Raw genomic sequence first — 19,909 nt, forward strand, 5'->3', positions numbered from 1 at the left:
CAGTGTATATACAAGCAAGCAAAATACCTATGTGTGTTCCTGAACCATTCTCCAATTGTTACCCAGTCCATCCCATTCTCTTCCACTCCTTCAGCATCTAGTAATTTTGTGCCCAAGCAGCAATACTTACACTGTTGGCAAAAATTCGAAGATCAAGTGCTACTGCATACATAATAGGCAAAGCCCTGGCAAATGAAAATCCAGCATAGGGTTAATCTTGTAAACAGATGTGAAGTGAAAAATAATCAGTTGCATGCTTTTAAGCATAGCAACAAAACACATTATATATTTATTATTATTGTAACTCGGGCAATGAGGTTTTACAGTTTCTAGTGAGTTCCTTTAATTTGCCCAAAATACTCAGGGACACGGCTAAAGTACCGCAAATATCCAAGCCCATGTTTACCCAGCACAAATGAGACCTTGAGAGATTTTATGGCCGTTTCAAATCCTTCCATGGGCTAATTTTATTATCTGCTGGGGATAGCCAAATGGCTAAAGATTATAGATAATGATTATGATGGCTAAAGATTATAGGAAAAGGCTAGCTTAATGCAAATAAATAAAATTGCATGTTGATTCAGTTGTCTTTCCATCTTTCTTCGATCTCCATGCCATTCTCTATATATGACGAATTGCCATTTTTGATTCACCAAGAGATCATTTTGCTTCCATTTACCTTCAAAGTTGAGGAATCTTTGGGATACTAAAATGGATCACCGTGTCTTCCTCAATCTATGTAGAGTGGTATATTTCTCGTAAGGCCAATTCATTTATATTCTGAGGTACAGATTTATGTTAACTGGGTACTTACCAATTTTCTTCTTTGTGGGCTTGAAAAGCTCTCAGGAAAGATGTACAGAGTATAGGGAAATTTGATGTAATATGATTCATAAAACAAATCATGGAATTTAGTAACACAGCTCTACATTATGAACCCACAGCTTACCACTGATGTGAAAAGGCAAGAATAATGTCCATGGTTTAATATGGATGTTCTCAGAACATGGATGACAGGAGCCACTCACACTCTGATCAAAAGAGGCCACAACTATTATGCCATGCTGCTAATTGCCAAATATTGACACGCTCCTTATCTAGGAATGCAAACCTGTTGACTATAAATGCCAGTCATGAAGATTCTTTAAACTGGGTGTGTTTTCTACAACCAGCACTCCGTGCAAGTGTCCCATTTGCCCAGCAATTTAATGAAACCCAGGGTTCTTTCAAGTATATTGGTTTACTTCCTCTAAGTAATGGATCCAACAATTTACTTGGCCCTTAACACAACACTGGTATTTCTGTAGTTTGAGCTAAAAGCTCAATTCCAAATTCCACTGCAGATTTTTAAAAGACTGAATGGTAAAGGATATTGTACTACAACTGTTTGGCATTTGTAAGCTTCTACAAAGTCATGGTTGGCAACTGCATAAGTACATCTATTAAGAGAAATGAAACATGAATTTTAAGTAATAACCAAAACTAAGCTGTGTCATATTCTCTCTACTTCAATTTAAGAAATCCTAGCCATTTTTTTCATTAGTAAATCCAATTGCGCTTTGTGATTCTTGGTTCTTAGTATACAAGTTCTGCAACCTTGCAGAAGCCTGCAAATATCAGGCTTCTTAAATGGTAACAAATGAATAATAGCTCATTTCATTTGCCAGAAAAGGTACTTGAGTAGAAGGCTAATATCTGATATATTTACAAGGTTTTACTTTCTACTTTAGAACGTTTCAGCTACAATTCTATGTAAATACTCATTTTTATGAAATAGCTGGTTTTTTAAAAAAAACACTATCTAAGCTATGTTCTTTTACATCATTTCAGCCACCTCTACTGATTCAGAATAGCTGCTAAGGTATCAATTTTCTTAGTGCACAGTTCCATTCATGAGTCCTTGGAATACTTGAAAGCAAGCTGCACTGCGGTCCATGGGGCATCTTATCCCACCCACTTTTACCTTAAGTGAGCAGCAAACATCTCATCATAAGGTGGTTCCAGCACTTGTTGACATTTTTCTTCTGGAGATGAAAGCTAGTTATAAAATAAAGACCAGAAAGAAAATGAGCCCTTGTTGCACACAAAACAATTTGACAAAAACCATCAGGCTGAAGAAATGCAGCTTAACTGCTTGTGGCTTTTTCTGCTTACAGCAGCTGAAACAAATAACAGAAATAACTTTTTATAAGTAAGCTGCCTTGCCAAATTCTGCTTTTTAAGAAGTCTTGAAGAACGTACAATATCATTGCTTTTTCAGTCACTGATGTATAGTACGTGTCGGTAGGAGTCAATGTGATTAGAACTAAGGTTCACATTTTATAACAAGGATAAATTGTGCAAGCAACTCAAACAAGGAGCAAAGTGAGCCCAGAAGGCAAATAGGTTTCAAAAGCTTAACATATGGTGGTACATGCTAAAGAAAATCCTTGCACGGGGCAACATTTAACTAGAAGCTGGCCCTATTAAAAACACTCTGTAATATATTGATTTTAGAAATATTCCACAAATATTATTTATTCCAATCCTTTGCAATGTGTAGGAAAACCAGTTAAACCTTCCATGAGAGGTGGATGTCCAGCCTTTTCTTAAAAAGATGGAGAACCAGTTCTGTAGGGAGAATGTTCCACTGATCTTTGACATTGGAATGAGCTGTTGTAGACACCTCTTTGTCAGTAAAAACGTAAGCAAGCATTGCAACACCTTTCAGGTATGGAATCCACAGCAAAGCAATAGTTCAAAGATGTTCTTTGAGGTATTTTCCACGGCTCCAATTATAGCTATCTAACAATCCTATATATTTCTATTCAGGAATAAACAGGATTTGTTCCTCTATTCAGTTCAACAGGACTTCAGTATGCTTATAGGGTTACAGTCCAAATTTGTTACCTGCAATCTAGGATTTGCAACATGAGGATGTTTAAATGACACTAATTCTGCACAAAACAATCCATCTCTGCTGTCAATAGATTCTAGTACCTGTGAAAGAAAACAATGCAAATCCAAAATTAGCATTATTAGAGGACCAATAAGAAAACTGTATTAATTCTTGCTTGTTTTGACTACAGTATTACCACCATGGTGCCCAGCAGTAGGGAGTAACATGTGACCTTCCAGTTGTTGTTGAATACAGTTCCCACCTCCCCTTACCATTGGTTGTGTCAGTTGGAACTGCTGGGAACTGGAGTCCATGAACACCTGGAAGTCACATGCTGTCCATGCATTTTATACTATGGAGAAACTTCCCAAAATCACTGAAGGAATAGAGCTGAGCCTTGGTACAAGTCCCATTTCTTTGCAACTAAAAATAGCAGTGACTGATGAAATAAGGAAAAGATTGTGACCAATTTAAAGTAATTTTCCATTTGTTTCTTTCTAATGAAAAATGAGTAATTCAAAATATCACATTCACAGAAATTAAACTTTCAGGGTTCACAGACCTACATCCCCCTCCCTGTATCAGTACACTATGTAAAAACTTTATATCTTTTTTGAGATTATGATTATATTTACATGAATGCTGCCCACTCAAGCAATTCTAAGAGATGGAAGGATCAGGCTAATGATAGACTAAATGGCCATGTAATAGCTGAATGGAAACTCAAATTGAGGCCTTGCATTCCCTAGACCATCTGCTTAAGTGCTGGTTCATTTTGTAAACAAAAGTAGAGTAAATAATAAGTAACATTATATCAGAAAGAGAGAGAGAAATCAAAAGCATGCAGTAACATGAATGCTGGTTACATTTTCTGTCTTTTTGTAGACAGTTTACGGGTAACTTAAATTTACAATGAGTTTATAATGCTTTTAAATGTTTGTTAAACCTGTGTTTAAAAGTGAGAGAATAGTGGGTGAAGATCACTATTAACCCTTAATGAAATTTAGTCCAGTAAAATGTTATTAACAGATGTCATGCAATTATTGAAGGATAAATGCTTCTACTATTTCCATGTATATTCAATAGAGCATTATCAGGTTTGGAGGAATTCTAGCCAGATTAGAAGACATTTTCAAAACATACCATAATGAATGACTAAGAGCAGATGAACAATTTTTCAAATTAGACTTATGAATTACCTGCTGCAAATATTGGTTGATACTGATATGTGCCATTGAAAGAGTACTGCGTAAAAGTAAGTGAATGCTTTAATCTGAAAAATAGCAGACGTTAGTACAATAAAAACACCAGTAACGCAAAAGTTAGCCTGTTTTTGAAGAGCTCAAAATCCCAGCTAGTCTCAAATCCTTTAGTGCAGTGTTGTCCAAACTTGGCCACTTTAAGATGAGTGGACTTCAACTCCCAGAATTCCCCAGCCAGCAATGCTGGCTGGGGAATTCTGGGAGTTGAAGTCCACTCATCTTAAAGTGGCCAAGTTTGGACAACGCTGCTTTAGTGCAATGATTCAAAATGGCTGCAAGAAAAGATCATATACCTTGCTGTGTTTACAGAACTTCACTGCTGCTGCTACTTTTTCAGGAATAACCCCTACCCCTTAAAGCCTCCCTACTCTGAATTTTTAAGGCCACATGTGATGTAGACCTGTATCAGTTGGACTGCTTTCTCCCCATCTTCCATCCGCTGAGACTGCACACCAGGCCTTCCATTAATAATGCAGCTGGAAACAGCCTTCTTAGGATTCCCATCTTTTAAACACTCGGTTAACAGCAATTCTCTCCTCCCAGAATTGACTTCCTAGAAGCAAGCTTCCTTCACCATACCTTACTTGGATTACCTCATCCATCTGTGTAGGCCTGCACTGTCAACTACAAATTCCTTTGCAATAAGGCCGTTTGTAGATCAAAACTTTTTTTTTTAATTTCCCTGATAAAAGCTGCATTTACGCCACGTTAATTCATTGGATTAAGTCCACTGTCCTTTAATGCCTGACTGCAAACAAACAGGAAAATGAAAAGGCTAGAACTTTGCAGAAATGCTAAACTGAGGTTACAGACCCGGCATTTGTGGCCAGGTCCAAGGGGGGGACGAAGGGCGGCCGGGCAGATGTTACTGAAATACAGCGCCCATCGGTGCTTGGAAGCAAGGCCAATGTGCAAATGACCGGAGCTGCCCCAGCAACACACCGGTCCCGGGTTGCCCACGCCTGCGAGGGAGCTGATCAGCACCGAGAGCAGGAAGAGGCCCTCTGCATATGCACCGAAGCAAGATTTAATACAAGAAAAAGACGGAACCTTCTGGAACATAAGGACCCACACATTTATTGCAGCAGCAGAAGCTTCGCGGGAAAAAAATCTCGATTTCCGGAATCAATACCCGAGCCTTTCCCGAACGACATCAAAGAACCACCACGCTACGCAGGACGCATGCGCACTACTCCCCTATTGGCTGCACCGTGTTTCTCCCAGCGCTGCCTACCGTGAGCCAGATTCCCGACTACGTCACTCCTGGGCCGCCACGGTCCCTAACCAGGCCCAGTTGCGGATAGGCGGATCAAGCAGAGGCAGGACAGAATTTCCTTTCAGGCTCCTCTATCGCGGATTGGCCCTCTCCGTCTTAATGCTCCGCCTACTCCCAGGCCTCGTGACCTACGGTGGAAGCGGCTCCTCGGTACTAATCCAACCGAACGGGATGGGCGTGTCGATGCAAATAAATGGGGTGGGACTCAGAGCAAGCGAGCGATCGAAGCCGCTTCAAGGAAGCCACGAAAAATCCGGAGGCCACTAGAGGGCAGCAAAGGGATACTTTGCGGCGGTCTTCGCGACCTCGAGACTTTCCCGCCCAGATTTACAGCATTAGCCTTTCTCATATCTTCCAGCCTAAAGCTTCGTGCGGACAGCTTGCTTTTTGCTTAAGTTATCCGTCTGGTGGTGCGTGGTTTATGCGATCCAATTTCGGGCCAAGGGAATGCGTAACTTACGAATTAAACCAGAAATAAAAGTTTAGTTGCGCTTAGAGTAAACCTGTTGACATCCAAGTGAATATACTTCTGATTTCATCCAGTTCTAACTCAGTTTTCCTAAAGAGACGAGGGGAAAAAATAAAACCCCTACAGAGGAAATCCCTGCAAAAGCCTTTTCTAACCACAAGCCCTTCGTTGGGATCGCACGCCTTGGCTGGCAATAAGGCGGCGCAACCTCAGGCAGATCCCGTGCAGGCTCATCGCGGAGGACTCGTTTGTTAGGCTGTTCAGACGACGAAAGGGGCTCGAGTCCGCGAGAGTGGCTCGGGCTCCGGCCTCCGGCCTCCTCGAGAGGCGCCGCGGAGGAAGGGCCGGGGCGCAGCCGGCGAGAAGGGCGCCCCTTGCCCTGCAGCTCTCGGGCGCAACGGCGCGGCGCTTTTGGAGCCTCTGGGCAAAACGTGCCATTTCCGCAAGAAGTCTTTTTGATTCTCCCTGCTGTTGATTTGCAAGGCGCCCGGAGTCCAAACTGGAGGGGTTTGAGCGCTTTTCACTTCGGCCGGCCAGCACCGAGGAAGCGGTCGGGGGAGTGGAAGTCGCCTTGCCCCAGCCCGTTTCTCGGAGGAGCGCGGCCAGCGATCCGCCGAAGCAGCAGCGTTTGTCGCCCCGCCGCTTCCCTCTCGGTTGGTTGAGTTAGCGGGCACGTACGAGAAAGAAATGCAATCGAAAGGATTGGTTTGGGGTTTTGTTTGCGGGTTTATCTCCCGCCTCTTTGCTTTTATAATATAATGCTCCAGTACCGTCCTGATTGATTGATTGATTGATTGATTATATGCCGTCAAGTCGTTTTTGACTCCCAGCGATTTTCTCCATGACGATCTGCCCCAAACCTGGTCTTTCAGGTTTTCCAATGGCGCACAACCTCGCTGCTTGGTCGTCCTCTTCTTCTCTTTCCTTCCACCTTTCCCAGCATTACAGCCTTTTCCGGGGACCTGGGTCTTTGCATAACAATTGAGACCTCTGGGTTGATTTGTTCAGTGATCCATCGGTTTGTTTTCCCGGCTGTCCGTGGTATTCTCAGGATATAATATAATGATATTAACCTAAATATCTTAGGCTTTAGTTAGACTTGGTGATCTCTTTCAGATGTTGATTTCCTGGAGCCACAGGTAGGTCTGACCAGATGCACCACTCTCAGAGTTAGGTAGAAGAGAGAATTTGGACAGATAGAGCTTTTCTTAACTCTGTGAGTTGACAACCTAGGTACCTGCCAAAATGCATTTATACATTACTTTTTTTTATTATTATTATATTACAGTACTTTTAAAGTCTAAAATGTATACTGGCTTTGAATCTTGGAATCCTAAAAAATCATGTCTATCTATTAGCCTCATTTACAGTGCAAACATGTAAGCTCCCTGGAAGAACTCTTCTATTCAACAGGCCTTCATTGCAGATTAGTGTGCATAGGATTGGAGTTGACTCAGTGTGGGTAAAGCCATAATGTCTTGTCCAGGTTTTCTCATGTATTCCCTTAAACACTCATCTGAAGTAAAGGGATATTAGCCTTTGAATGTAGTCCAGGCAGACCTGGAACATTTTCAAACAACTATATAAAAGTCCCCTATAGCAGAGTTCCTCAATCTTGGCCACTTGAAGATGTGTGGACTTCAACTCCCATAATTCCCCAGCCAGCAATGCTGGCTGGGGAATTCTGGGAGTTGTAGTCCACACATCTTCAAGTGGCCAAGGTTGAGGAACCCTGCCCTATAGTATGCCACCATTCTGCTTACTCGAAGACCCACAAAGGAAGTAAGTCCATTCCAAGCTCAACATTTAGATCTGTTTATTTGTATCATTTCTGTACTACTGACTTCCAAACACTCCAGATGGTTTACAGAAGTACCCAAAACCATAAAAACATAGCAACCCCCCTGCCCACCATTAATGAAACCGGGTATCCCATAGCAACTTCCTCCTCTTCCTCCATTAAAGACCCCGCTTTTGCATTCTATGGTGCGTGTTCTGTATTTGTAAACATTGTCCTACTATTCTTTCTGTATTTCGAAGAATCGCAACTTTCCCTGCTGATAGTGCTGTTCCCACATGAATCTGAGTCATGTTAACTTTGAAAGTGTTCCTTATTTTTACGGGACTTAGCTTGCACCAAGGATAGCCCGTGTGTGTTTGCATGTATCTAACAATTGTGCTTGCATGCAAAGGAAAGCTACGCATGGACTTGTTCCTGTGTGCAAACACTCTGGTCCTTGTGGTTAGGGGTGTTAGAGTTTCTCATGCCAATTACAGACTATGAGAGTTCCTCTTTGGCTGATGTGCGAGAATAAAGGGAAGGTGTTCAGTGTTGTGCCAAGGTTAGATCCGAACCTGGCAGCCACTTGAGAACTGAGGCGCTTTGTTTGCTGAAATGTGACATTGGTGGACTTTTCCTCACCTTATTTATTTAGCGTATTTGTGGATCTTCCTTCTGTATAATGAGTACAGTATTTGAAAATATGCAAACAAGGAAAAAATGTTATAATAGAATCAACTAAACTCTTTGGTTTAGTCTCTAACGCCACTACGCTCATCACTTTAGGAGAACAATGTGTGTGTGTGTGAGACACACACACGTAGGTATGTTTCAGACAGGAAGCTTCCAGGGGTCTTTGCTGTAGGCCTCAGCCCTTTGTTAGTTACAACCTTCAGGAAAAATGCAATTGCTCTTATTATAGGAGCAGTTTGAAGTCTTACTTTTAGCATACATATTATTTGGTATCTTCCTGAATTGTTTCTCTTGACAACTCACTAAAAGAGTGGAATTGATAAAAGTAAAATCTGCTAAGGAAAAATTATCCTGTTTTAATGTGAACAATGACCACTCAAATGCCGTTGCACTTTAGGTTAGAAGTTCTCCCCCCAAGAGATAACACATCTCTGTTTCTAGGTTTTCTAAATCTTTAATAAGGCATTACATATTTGTCTACAAGTTAATCATTTCCTCCTCTCCCTTTTGTCGTTTGACATAAAGAAGTACGTAACAAACCCAGGGGTGTATTCCCATGGTGAATTATAATTTTCCTGCTATAGCAACAGTTATTACATCAAGACATTTCTATACGTATTTTCTCTGTAGGGTACTCCCGTGTGATTAGTGGGTCTTAAGTAACTGTGGTAAGGCTGAACTATTTAAGGTTCTTGCCCCATTCATTGACAACTATTGGTTCTTTAAAAATACTGCTCAGTATGAGTAATTGCATCCGTTGTGTCCATAGACGAAACCATATCTTGGTTATCATTTGGCGTACTGGTTTATGAAGTATCAAAAACGACTTCCTCTGTCTTCTCGCACTTGTGACTGACCATGTTCATTTAATACTGTATTAAATATAGATTCACAAAATGTAAATCTTTTAAAAGGACGAGTTAGAAAAATGATGCAGGTAGATTCAAAAGGCTGCTGCTACTTTAACGCATCCATACATAGTGCACGCCAGTGAGCTATTTCCTTTTGGGGTAAGAACATTTATCACTGTGCAGAAAAGAAGCAAGAAAAGTAAATAACATAATTAAAGCTGTGAGATAAGTGTGTGTGTGTGTGTGTGAAGGAAATATAGCTAAATACATTTTACATCAATATTTGTTCACTACACCTCTCCTTATGGCATTCTTCCATTAGGCACAGATACAGTTTTCGCACATATGTGACACAAGTTGCACAGTTACTCCATAAGCAAACTATATCCATATTTTACCATTTCTTCAGTCACCTTGTCTACACCTGCATTTTTGAACATTCTCACAGCATTTATGACTTTGCTTTCAGTATCTGTTTCTTGGACACTAACATGTATAGCATTCATTTAAATTCCATTCTTCAACATGAGTTCTAGTCCCTCCTTAGGCATGAAAGCCGTCTGGGTGGCTTTGGGCCAGTCACTCTCTCTCAGCCCGACCCACCTCACAGGGTTGTTGTTGTGGGGAAAATAGGAGGAGGAAGGAGTATTGTGTATGTTCACCACCGTGAGTTATTTTTAAAAAATAGTAAAGGTGGGATAAACATCAAACAAATAAATATAACTATAATTTCCATACAAATCTCTAAAATACTCCTCCCAGCATTCCCTCAGTTGTTTCATCCCAAATCACTTCATCATTTTTATTTTTAATTCATTAACTCTATTAATTGAATAAGATCCTGATTCTAGCATAAAAAAGTAGAGTCAGTCAATTCTAGATCATCTATTAGCTCCTCCTGTTCCTTGTACCGTATACAGCATGTGCAGCTTAATGTGCATTTATATTTATCTCAGAGCAAATCTGACTCTGGGAAAAAGCACAGTGACGTTAAGTTGTTGCAGACCAGACTGGTGCTACATTCACAAACTTTTCGAGATTGAATTGCAAGCACTGTAGAGCTGTGGTACTTCATAAATCAGAGGGGTGGTTGAAGGTTACTGACTGGGTGGATTTTTATTCCTAATGATGAATGTTTGGCATTGTGGTTCTAGTTCATGTAATGACTGAAGAAGATGTGATTTTGCAGTTCATCCATTTATATTTCAAGTTATAAGGGACTTTCTGTATATTTCCTATTGCACAAAGCCACAATCCTCTCATAAAGACAAAACATTGTGTTTAAAGATGACTGTTTTGAAATTTAACATTAGAAGAGAACGTAATACTACAATTGTCATTGTTCTGCATCTATGTAAAGTAGAGAGATCCAGTTTGCCTGGTAATTATGTGGCAACAGCTTAAATCATGCCCACAGCAAGTCATCTGTTAAATATAACCTTCAGTGGCTGTACCAAGTAGGGGTTAAGTATATAAACATGATAGATAACTTAGTTACAAAGTAAGTCAGTGAGACTGTAGAGTTATCTCACCAAATACGTCCATTTAAAAGTTATTAAAAAAAATGTTTATTTCAAATTCAGACACAGTTGAAAGGGCAGGTGGTTGCATGTTCATCTGGCATTTCTCAGTGTTACTGTTTCCTAGGCGGTAAAGTAATTCCTCTTATCTCTGTTTACAATCCAATAAAGTTTCATTATATAACGTACCTTCAGTTGGGTCGGTCCCCTGCAGCACGAACAGACTAATTTCTCAGCTCAGCCCCTATTTCGTTATTTTAAATCGTTATTATTTCGGTATCCAAGTGTGACAGCAACTTGATGATGTCACAGAAGTCATAAGCAGAACATCTTTTATTTTAGAGTTTTGTGGGATTAAGTGCAAAATAGATGTACTGGGCCCTCCAGAAGCTAAACAGTTTTATCATGTGTTTTATCATACTGAAAGCAAAATGGAAGTTAATGTGGTTGAAAATCAGCAGCACAAAATGGGAGTGAAATATTGTAACCTGGCTTTCTTCTATTACGGAATATTTTTGTGATGCTGTGAACCTTGGGGGCTCCTCCAGGCTTCCTGACAGCTTCCTTATGTTGATAGTGGTGTTTTAGTTTCAAAAGGACCCTTAGAGAATGAGTTTGTTATTATTCAGTGATAAAACCAGGGATGGTGTCTCCATGTTTTCCTTATCTGTCATATAATAATTGTGGAAATCAATTTTAAGTTGGAGAGTTGGTGTAGGTTTTTAAAAAATGGTCACGCTTTAGATTTGGACTTGCAGTTAACACATACCACACACACCACTATAGCTGCTTTTTAAAAAGGAAAAATAAATATGGGGAGTGCTCTGCAGTGGAATTTCCATGTAGAGTCACATATATAAACTCTGCTTGATTCCAGGATAAACTCCAGTAGGAAATACAAGGTAGCTGAGGGGAACCTATTATGCAGAAAAATGAACCACCTTTCCCCCTTTACACATCAACTACTAGTGCATGCCCCTCCCTGGGCATCATGCCAGCATGCCCATCTGACCTTGGTACATGTGTCCATTTGCCAAGTTCATGTTTTAACATTTGGCCTCAAGAGTTTTTCCAAAATAGATAGCAGCTATCATTGCATTCTTCTGCCTCCTTATTTATTCACTGATTTGGATAACTTACTATGTTTTCAGGTAACTGTCTCCCAGGTAACTCAATGTTCTTCACCCATCTTGGCCTCTGGATCAATTATGAGAAGTCTTCCCTTTTTTCTCAGATTATCTATCCCGTTAAAAGGATAGATATCATCACAGCAGCTGCTTTTCTACTGCTGCTGTGACTCCTACATCTCCTGCTTACACCCTGAGGAATTCCTGCCTCAAGGAATCCCTCCGCTGATGGCTGGTTTCTCAACATAAGTCCTCACCGCTGATACATCTATGTCTGGATGGGGAGCTCACTTTGAAGCCCTCTGCATCTGAGCTGCTTAGTTCAGACACAAAGCATTACGACTTATCAAAGAACCCAACTTCTTGCAGTTTGGAAGACATTTCCAATCCTCCTAGTCTATCTCCATGGCCTCTGTTGGGCTTATATTAGACAATTACACAGTGGACTGATATATAAACATAAGTGCATAAAGTTGGTCCCTCTTTTGCACCTGACATTATAGATTTGGCATTGGTAATCCATCTCTCCAGCCTGAAAATGGTGCCTTGGAAGTGACAAACCCTTGCCAATCAGCTCAGTCATAACAGAACAGCTGGCCGTGGAAGGAATTTGCATTCAACAGCTACAGTGTCATCATATCCCATTGAGGTAAACCTAAACTTAATCTCTGTGCTTTGCAGGAGTAAGCCAATGCCTAACTTTGGATGAGGATGAGATAGACCAATTTCTCACACCTATTTTATCTTTCTATTGATTTTCCTGCTGACCAGAGTCCTGACAAAGATCAACAGGACTCAGCCAAGAGCATTCTCATCACACCTTGGTGGCCTCACAGCTGTAGTTCATCCTGGCGCTTTATCTACTCCATCAAGAGTACTTTCACCTTCTGAGCCAAACCAGCCATCCATTGGAGATAAATCTTCCATCTAGACAATGAGTCCCTCACCTTATTTCTTGGAGTATTTCATTGCATAAGGTACAGCAAATTATTTTGGCTTTTTGGAAGCTTTCACAAGGGTTTCCTATGTCACTAAATGGAAATCCTTTCAAGCTTTTGCCCAGAAACAACCATTAAATCCCTTGCAATATTAGATCCACCATGCTTTGGCCTTTCATTTGCAGCTGAAACAGCAGGGCTTACTCTGCACCTCTCTTTTTTTATATATAACCACCTGATAAATGAAGGCTGGTGTGGGTCTTCCGGGCTGTGTGGCCGTGTTCTGGAAGTTTTTCGCCAGGCGAAACATTAGGAAACAAAACTTCCAGAACACGGCCACACAGCCCGGAAGACCCACACCAGCCTTCGTATGCCGGCCGTGAAAGCCTTCGACAATACACCTGATAAATGTTTCCCAAGAGGCCTAGCACGTCTCTGTCCTTGGGCAACCCAGCTGGGAAAAGTCTGGAGCCTTTCCCTTGTCCCCTCTGATAATACTGAAATCCTTGGAGCGCAGTTTTGCCAGGATCACAGCAGCTATTGGAGGAGACATGAAATTTCTACAGAGCGATACTCCCCTCCCCCACCTTACAAAATGTAACTCAGGTTAAATGCCAGCACTGCCTATAGAGATCACACTTCCATTGTGGGAACATGGAGCAAGCAAGTAGGTATCTTGCTGAAAGGATGATTGAATTACAAATCTTAATGCTGATCACCTTGAATGCAAGGAGAAGATAATAATGCATTTGTAAAACAATCAGAAGCAGGAAGTCGTCTGACTGCATTTGCCTTGGGTCAAGGGATGATTCAGATGCCCCTCTGAATGACCCTCATTGGGTGGACACAATCCTGGCTTTTTGACCAGGGAAGAAAATAATGTATCTTAAGATATTTTTCTCTAAGGTTTAGCTAAGCCGGAAGATGCTGCAGCTGGGCAGCCAGCTCTGAATATTCCCTCTCCTTACAAGTCTTCGGTTATCCCAGTTACTATTGCCTCCCCCTTTACAAAGGATGCCTTATGAGTGCGGAATAATATTTCTTCAGCCTGCACTTTGTATGTTCATTTTCACTTTATGGCAGTTAATAATTATAAATAGGTTTTCACTGTGTTTTATTCTACCTATTTTTCAAGGACAATAAATTGTGAAGAATCCTGCAGCTCTGGTATGTGGTAAAGCGAGCATGTTGAATGAAAGTCCAAGAACCAAGGATGAAGATGATGCAGATACATCTATGTTTAACGGTGGTTTCAGGCACAAATTATTCAGACTAAGGATCAATGAGATACAAGATGAAGGAAATGGTGTGCATTACATATTGATATCTCTGTATAGACTGATGGGTTGCTTATCATTATTACCCAACTGAACGGAAACTAGAATATTCAGTTTCAAGCAGAGTTATAATCCTTTATAAATACATATCTTTTAAAAATGATTTTGCATCTAATGTATAGCAGAGGTCGGTAGAATCATATTTTTTCATGAAATATAAGCATTCTTCAAAACTGAATCACATTCCATCTTAGTGTTGTGATGCAACCTGGTATTCACAAGATTGACAGCTGCTTCCCAAACAAGGAATCTAAATCCCTGTATCAAGCAGGATCTTCCTGAGAAGAGATGCTTCCTTTAGCGCAGTGTTTCTCAACCTTGGGAACTTGAAGATGTGTGGACTTCAACTCCCAGATCTGGGAATTGAAGTCCACACATCTTCAAGTTTCCAACGTTGAGAAACTCTGCTTTAGCATGTAGCTGAAGAAGAGATTCCCTCATAACCTTCCCTCTCCAGGTGCAGAAGTTTCTGTTCTTTGGAAACTGGAGGCAGTTCTCCAGCAGGACAGCATCAAGCAAAAGCTATATACTATGGGTGGGGGGAGAAAGAGAAAGCTAAAATTCTCCTCTAATCTCTGATTAAAGTTGGAATTTGCAGGAAAAAAGGTCACAAATTGGCACAGAGGCAGCATCTGTCCCAAGAGTGGTCTATATACCAGAGCAATGTTTCTTAAGCTCGGCAACTTTAAGGTGTGGACTTCAACTCCCAGAATTCCCCAGTCAGCATGTCTGGGAATTCTGGGAATTAAAGTCCACACATCTTAAAGTTGCTGAGGTTGAGAAACACTGCTCTAGAGGAATAGGAAAAAGTTAAGAACTCTGATAAGTTTTATTTTTTATGTGTGCGTGTTTTTAAGCCTACTCTTGCATCTAGTGCCTACTGTCTCTGCCCTTCTGCAATTATGCAAATTGGCACTGCTTTGCATTAGAAGTGCTTCTAAATAGGAGGTGATCAGTATCATCATCAGAGCCTTATCTTGTCCTCTATGATCCTATATTAGAGGTTCTTTTAGGTGGACTTCTATTTTTATCTACTCTACCACTTCATTTTTTGTATGATCAAAGTTTAAAAGGCCATTTTAGTTTTATTTGTTTATTTATGAAGTTTGATTCTATTAATCTCTGGTGAGATTGGTGAGAGGATGGGGAGAAGAGGGACCCATTTCATTAGTCATGCGTCTCAGTGCTACGCAGCCAGGAATTGTGTCCTGTAGGGTGTATTTCGTTTTTTCTTCACGTTTTTCCTTTTAATTTGCCAGAAAGTAACAGAGTATGAGAACCCTATCCCACTCATGGATTGGCTTAGGGGGACTGATGCCAGGGAAAGTGTTCCCTTAGGTTTTGGTAGTGATAACTACCAAGCGGCACAGGAAGGTAGGAGGTGGATCTAGGGTGTAAGGGTTGAGATGCCTTCTGGGAGAGGACAGTCAGTACTTCTAACTATTTACTCTATGGGCTCAGCCTTGCTGCTAGAATCAACTGCAACAAAATATGTTCAACATGCTAAATTCAAGACCACTTGCTATTCTCAGTGTAGGCCATTGGCATTTCATGTCCATAAACTGAATCATCTAGCTTGGGAATTGTACTTTTTTTTTTTGTAAAGCTTTAGCAACTCTGACAGAAATCAGGACTACCATTGCTATCTTGGAGAACTCAGCTGTTGAAGGAAAAATAGCTGCATCATTATACTTTAAGGTCCTTAGGGCAGCATGCTGGGCATACATTATTGTAACTGGCCTTAGCATGCATAGAAAACTCACTACTTAAAATTATCTTTTATTGAGAAAATGGCTCTGCCACAAAATGAATGCTGTATAAATGCTGCCCTAAAACAGGCTTGAATTTTATCTAATAAGGGTGGTGCTCTAACCACTATACTGTCTAGTTCCTCCTTCAGGCCCTGGTATTTCTCCAGCTTCTCATACTCCTTCTTCCTGATGTTGCTGTCACTTGGCACTGCTGCATCTGTCACCACCGCTGTCTTCTGGTCCTTGTCTACGACCACGATGTCTGGTTGATTGGCCAGTACCTGCCTGTCCGTCTGGATCTGGAAGTCCCACAGGATCTTAGCCCTGTTATTCTCCACAACCTTCTGTGGAATCTCCCATCTGGACTTGGGAAAGTCTAGCCCTTACACTGTGCAGATGTTCCTGTACACAATGCCAGCTACTTGGTTGTGTTGTTCAGTGTATGCTGTTCCTGCCTGCATCTTACATCCTGCCACTATGTGTTGAACTGTCTCTCAGGCCTCTCTGCACAGTCTGTATCTTGGGTCTTGTCTAGTGTGGTAGACCCCCCGCTTCTATGGATCCGGTGCTTAGTGCCTGTTCTTGTGCTGCTGTGATCAGTGCCTCAGTGCTGTCTCTTAGTCCAGCCCTTGCCAGCCACTGGTAGGATTTCCCACTGTCAGCCACCTCAGCTATCTGTTGAAGGTACATCCCATGCAGGGGCTTGTCTTGCCATAGTACTTCCTCCACATGAACTTCCTCCCATGTCTGCTGCTACTGCAGGCATTCTCTCAGCAGCTCATTTTTGGGTGCCATCTTACTGATGTACTCCTGGATGCTCTGGGTTTTGTCCAGACAGTGGATTTGACACTCACCAGATCCCGCCTGCCCTCTTTGCAGCTGGTGTAGTCTCTGGGTGTTGGACTTGGGGTGGAAACCTCTGTACATTGTGAAGAGCTTCCAGGTCTTCACATTGGTAGCCTCCATGTCTTCCTTTGGCCAGCTCACTATACTGGCAGGGTATCTGATGCCTGGCAGGGCATATGTGTTGATGGTGAGGATCTTGTTTTTCCCATTTTGCTGGCTCTTCAGGACCTGTCTTATCCTTTGGTGGGCTGTGGGATACCAAGGTACTTGTAGCTGGCCTGTATGTCTGTTATGTAGCCTGCTGGTAATTCCATTCCATCAGTCTTAATTACCTTCCCTCTCTTTACTATCATCTGGTCATGCTTCTCCAGTCCGAATGACATCCCAGTGTCCTCACTGTAGATCCGTGTCAGGTGGATCAGTGAGTCGATGTCTCATTCGCTCTTAGCGCACAGCTTGATGTCATCCATGTGGAGCAGGTGGCTGATGGTAGTTCCACTCTTGAACTTGTATCCATATCCAGTTCTTGTGATTATGATTATGATTATCGTGTGATTATCTGGCTGAGAGGGTTGAAACCTATGCAGAACAGCAACAGGGACAGTCCATCACCTTGTGATATGTTGCACTTGATGGCCACTTGTGCATGCTGTCTTGAGTTGACTTCCAGTGTTGTCTTTCACAGTCCCACTGAGTTCTTGAGGAAGGTCCTTAGTGTCCTGTTGACTTTGTATAGTGCCAGGCATTCACAGATCCATGTGTGTGGCATTTTAGTCATATGCTTTCCTGTAGTCAATCCAGGCTGTGCTCAAATTGGTCTGTCTAGACCTTGAGTCTTGGATGACTGTTCTGTCTATGAGCAACTGGTGTTTTGAGTCTCTGGTGTTTTTCTCAATGCCCTTCTGAGCTGTACTCATGTACTGTCCCATATGGTTCTATAGCTTGGCAGTTTTGATGCCTGATAAAACTTTTCATGTTGCGGGAAGGCAGGTTATTGGCTGGTAGTTGGATGGTGCTGTTCCCTTGTGGGGGGTCTTTCATGATCAGCACTGTCCTTCCTTGTATTAGTCAGTTTGGGTGGGAGCCTGCTGCTAGCAGTTGGTTCATCTGTGCTGCTAGATGGTTTCTTTAGCCAGCAGGTATGGATCATGTCTAGGCCAGGTGCTGTCTGGCTCTTCATGTTCTTGACCCTCTGTTGGATGTCTGCTACTATGATGGAGACTGGTTCCTGTTCTGGAAGATTGCTGTCCTGCAGCAATCAGGTCCTGCAGCCACTTTGCAGTGGTATTATCTGTCTTCTCTTTCTCCCATATGTTCCTACAGTACTGTTCAGTTTCTACTGTTGGTGGCTCTGCTCTTACTGTGTTGTTGCACTGCAGTTGGGAGTACACCTTGGATGGTTCTTTGGAGAAGAGGGCATTTATCTTCTTGGCCTCTGCTTCTCTAGTGTATCTCCTTAGTCTGGCAGCCAGTGCTGTGAGCCTTTGTTTAGCAGTCTCTAGGGCTTCAGATGGAGTCAGGCCCTTATATTTTTTCAGTAGCCGAGTCTTATCCTTAATCTCTACACCCTTCTGTAGTTCCACCAGCTGAGTAACCTCTTTCTGAATTGCCTTGATCTTAGCCTCCAACCTCATTTTCCAGGGGGTTATGTAGTGCTGTTCTTCTTGATCGTGTAGCCAAGCATCTCCAGGATTACATCTTCTAGCATACTGTCTGATGGTACTTCTCCACTGAGCCTTGGTAATTGTTCTTGAGGGTTGACTGTAGCTAATTTATCCATGATCTTATGCCTCATATCAGCTGCTGTGCTCTGTAATGGAGGGGGTGGCAAAGACATTCCAGCTTCAGGTGTTGGCTGCACATCCAGTTGTTCTTCTGGGTCTTCTTGAGTCCAGGATGTAATGTGTAGTTGGTCTGTCTCAAGTTGTGAGTGCAGCTTCCTCTTCACTGTGTTGAAGCATGTGGATGTAGGTCTTCTATCCATCCATAGTTCCTTTATACATTTCATATGTCCCCTCTCATTAGGTCTACTGTTGTAGCAGCATTCCATCAATTCCAGGTTCTCTTTTCTTGTCCATGTATGGTTTGTTCCAGTAGCCCACTTATCATCAAGTTGTCCTGGTTCCCCAACATCTGGCATGGACCTTGTTAATCCGGGCGATGTTCCAGCCGGCATGACTCTCAGTTCGTGTCACTCCTGTATTCAAGATAGGCAGGTAAAGTGTTAGGGGGTCTTTGCCCAAGGACCCCTACTGGCAAGGTAGGACCAGCTGGGATTTGAATCCTGGTCTTCTGCATTAAAGGGCAGCGCTCTAACCACAAAGCTATCCAGCCTGTTTATATATTCATGTATACAAGCATAGATATACATGAAAGGCATATATCTATATCTATGAAAGGCCTTTACACAACAATACAGTATTACTATGTAGTTATTTTTCCATATGATCTTTAGGTTGAAAAATTCCTTTGTTTGTATTCACATGTTTATCTTCCTTAGTCCTGCATGCTGACATCTCTCAAGGCAAGGAATGTATACAATGTCTTCATGTGTGGGCATGAAAGAAAGAGATGGAGAAATCTACTGGTTTTGTTATTTAGATTGAAAAACAGGTTGACACCATTGAAAAGGTGTTTCAAGGTTCAAGTAATAGATGTGATACAGGATGTGTAATGAACAGAAGGAAGAAATTTGCTCATAGCCTTCTGGTTTCACAGTTATATAACCAACTAGCAATTCCAATCAAGTTAAATGTTAAGACCCTTGTCTTCTGCGGAAAAAAAAGAAAAAGGCAAACTAATCCGATTTTAGGAACAGAGAAACTATTTGTCCAGAATTGTCAACTCTGACAGGCAACCAATCTTTGTGAGTTCAGACAAGACTTTTCAAATGTACTTGGAAGCGTCAGGAACTTTAAAACTTCTGCTTGGAGAGCAGATGTTGTACCACTGAATTATCATGTGTGATATCATCATGTATATAATTGTGATTCAACATTCTACAGTCAAAGAATAAATATAATTGTTTAGAGCTTTGTTGCAGTTTTTTCTTTGACCTTGTATTGCTAAATGACACCTCTTTTTTCCCCCCCATAGGCTTTCAACCTTTGAAAAAGCAGGTCTGTCATTACTCATTGACAGACACTATATGGAGAGAGAGAGATACAGTGGTGCTTAAGAC

At 41.6% G+C, this 19,909-nt stretch overlaps 1 protein-coding gene and 1 long non-coding RNA gene across 6 annotated transcripts in view; one reads left to right on the forward strand and one right to left on the reverse strand.

The window, feature by feature from the left end:
- The window catches only part of PCID2 (PCI domain containing 2), a 14,829-nt gene extending 9,321 nt beyond the window's left edge, over window positions 1-5,508 (reverse strand). Inside the window, exons 1-7 of one of the 4 annotated variants that reach the window (XM_088136537.1) lie at window positions 5,375-5,508; window positions 4,078-4,151; window positions 2,890-2,979; window positions 1,964-2,037; window positions 1,372-1,439; window positions 815-854; window positions 131-185 (exon numbers count right to left, since the gene is read on the reverse strand). In XM_088136537.1, the coding sequence (XP_087992663.1) occupies window positions 131-185; window positions 815-854; window positions 1,372-1,439; window positions 1,964-2,037; window positions 2,890-2,979; window positions 4,078-4,113 (363 nt within the window). In that variant the 5' untranslated portion in view covers window positions 4,114-4,151; window positions 5,375-5,508. The other 3 variants (XM_088136535.1, XM_088136534.1, XM_088136536.1) reach the window with 3 other exon arrangements.
- A 126-nt stretch (window positions 5,509-5,634) lies between these two features.
- On the forward strand, window positions 5,635-14,183 carry LOC148216443 (uncharacterized). Of its 2 annotated transcripts, none has more exons than XR_015795403.1 (3): window positions 5,635-6,538; window positions 12,628-12,833; window positions 13,930-14,183. It is a non-coding gene; the product is annotated as an uncharacterized LOC148216443 (long non-coding RNA). The 2 variants fall into 2 exon arrangements; XR_015795404.1 differs by lacking the exon at window positions 5,635-6,538 and adding an exon at window positions 12,379-12,505.
- Window positions 14,184-19,909: the final 5,726 nt, after the last annotated feature.

Source organism: Python bivittatus, unplaced genomic scaffold, assembly GCF_059951505.1.
Source record: "Python bivittatus isolate LINGU-HERP-01145 unplaced genomic scaffold, Pbiv_v1 ctg000060_np1212, whole genome shotgun sequence".
Lineage (NCBI taxonomy): Eukaryota > Metazoa > Chordata > Lepidosauria > Squamata > Pythonidae > Python > Python bivittatus.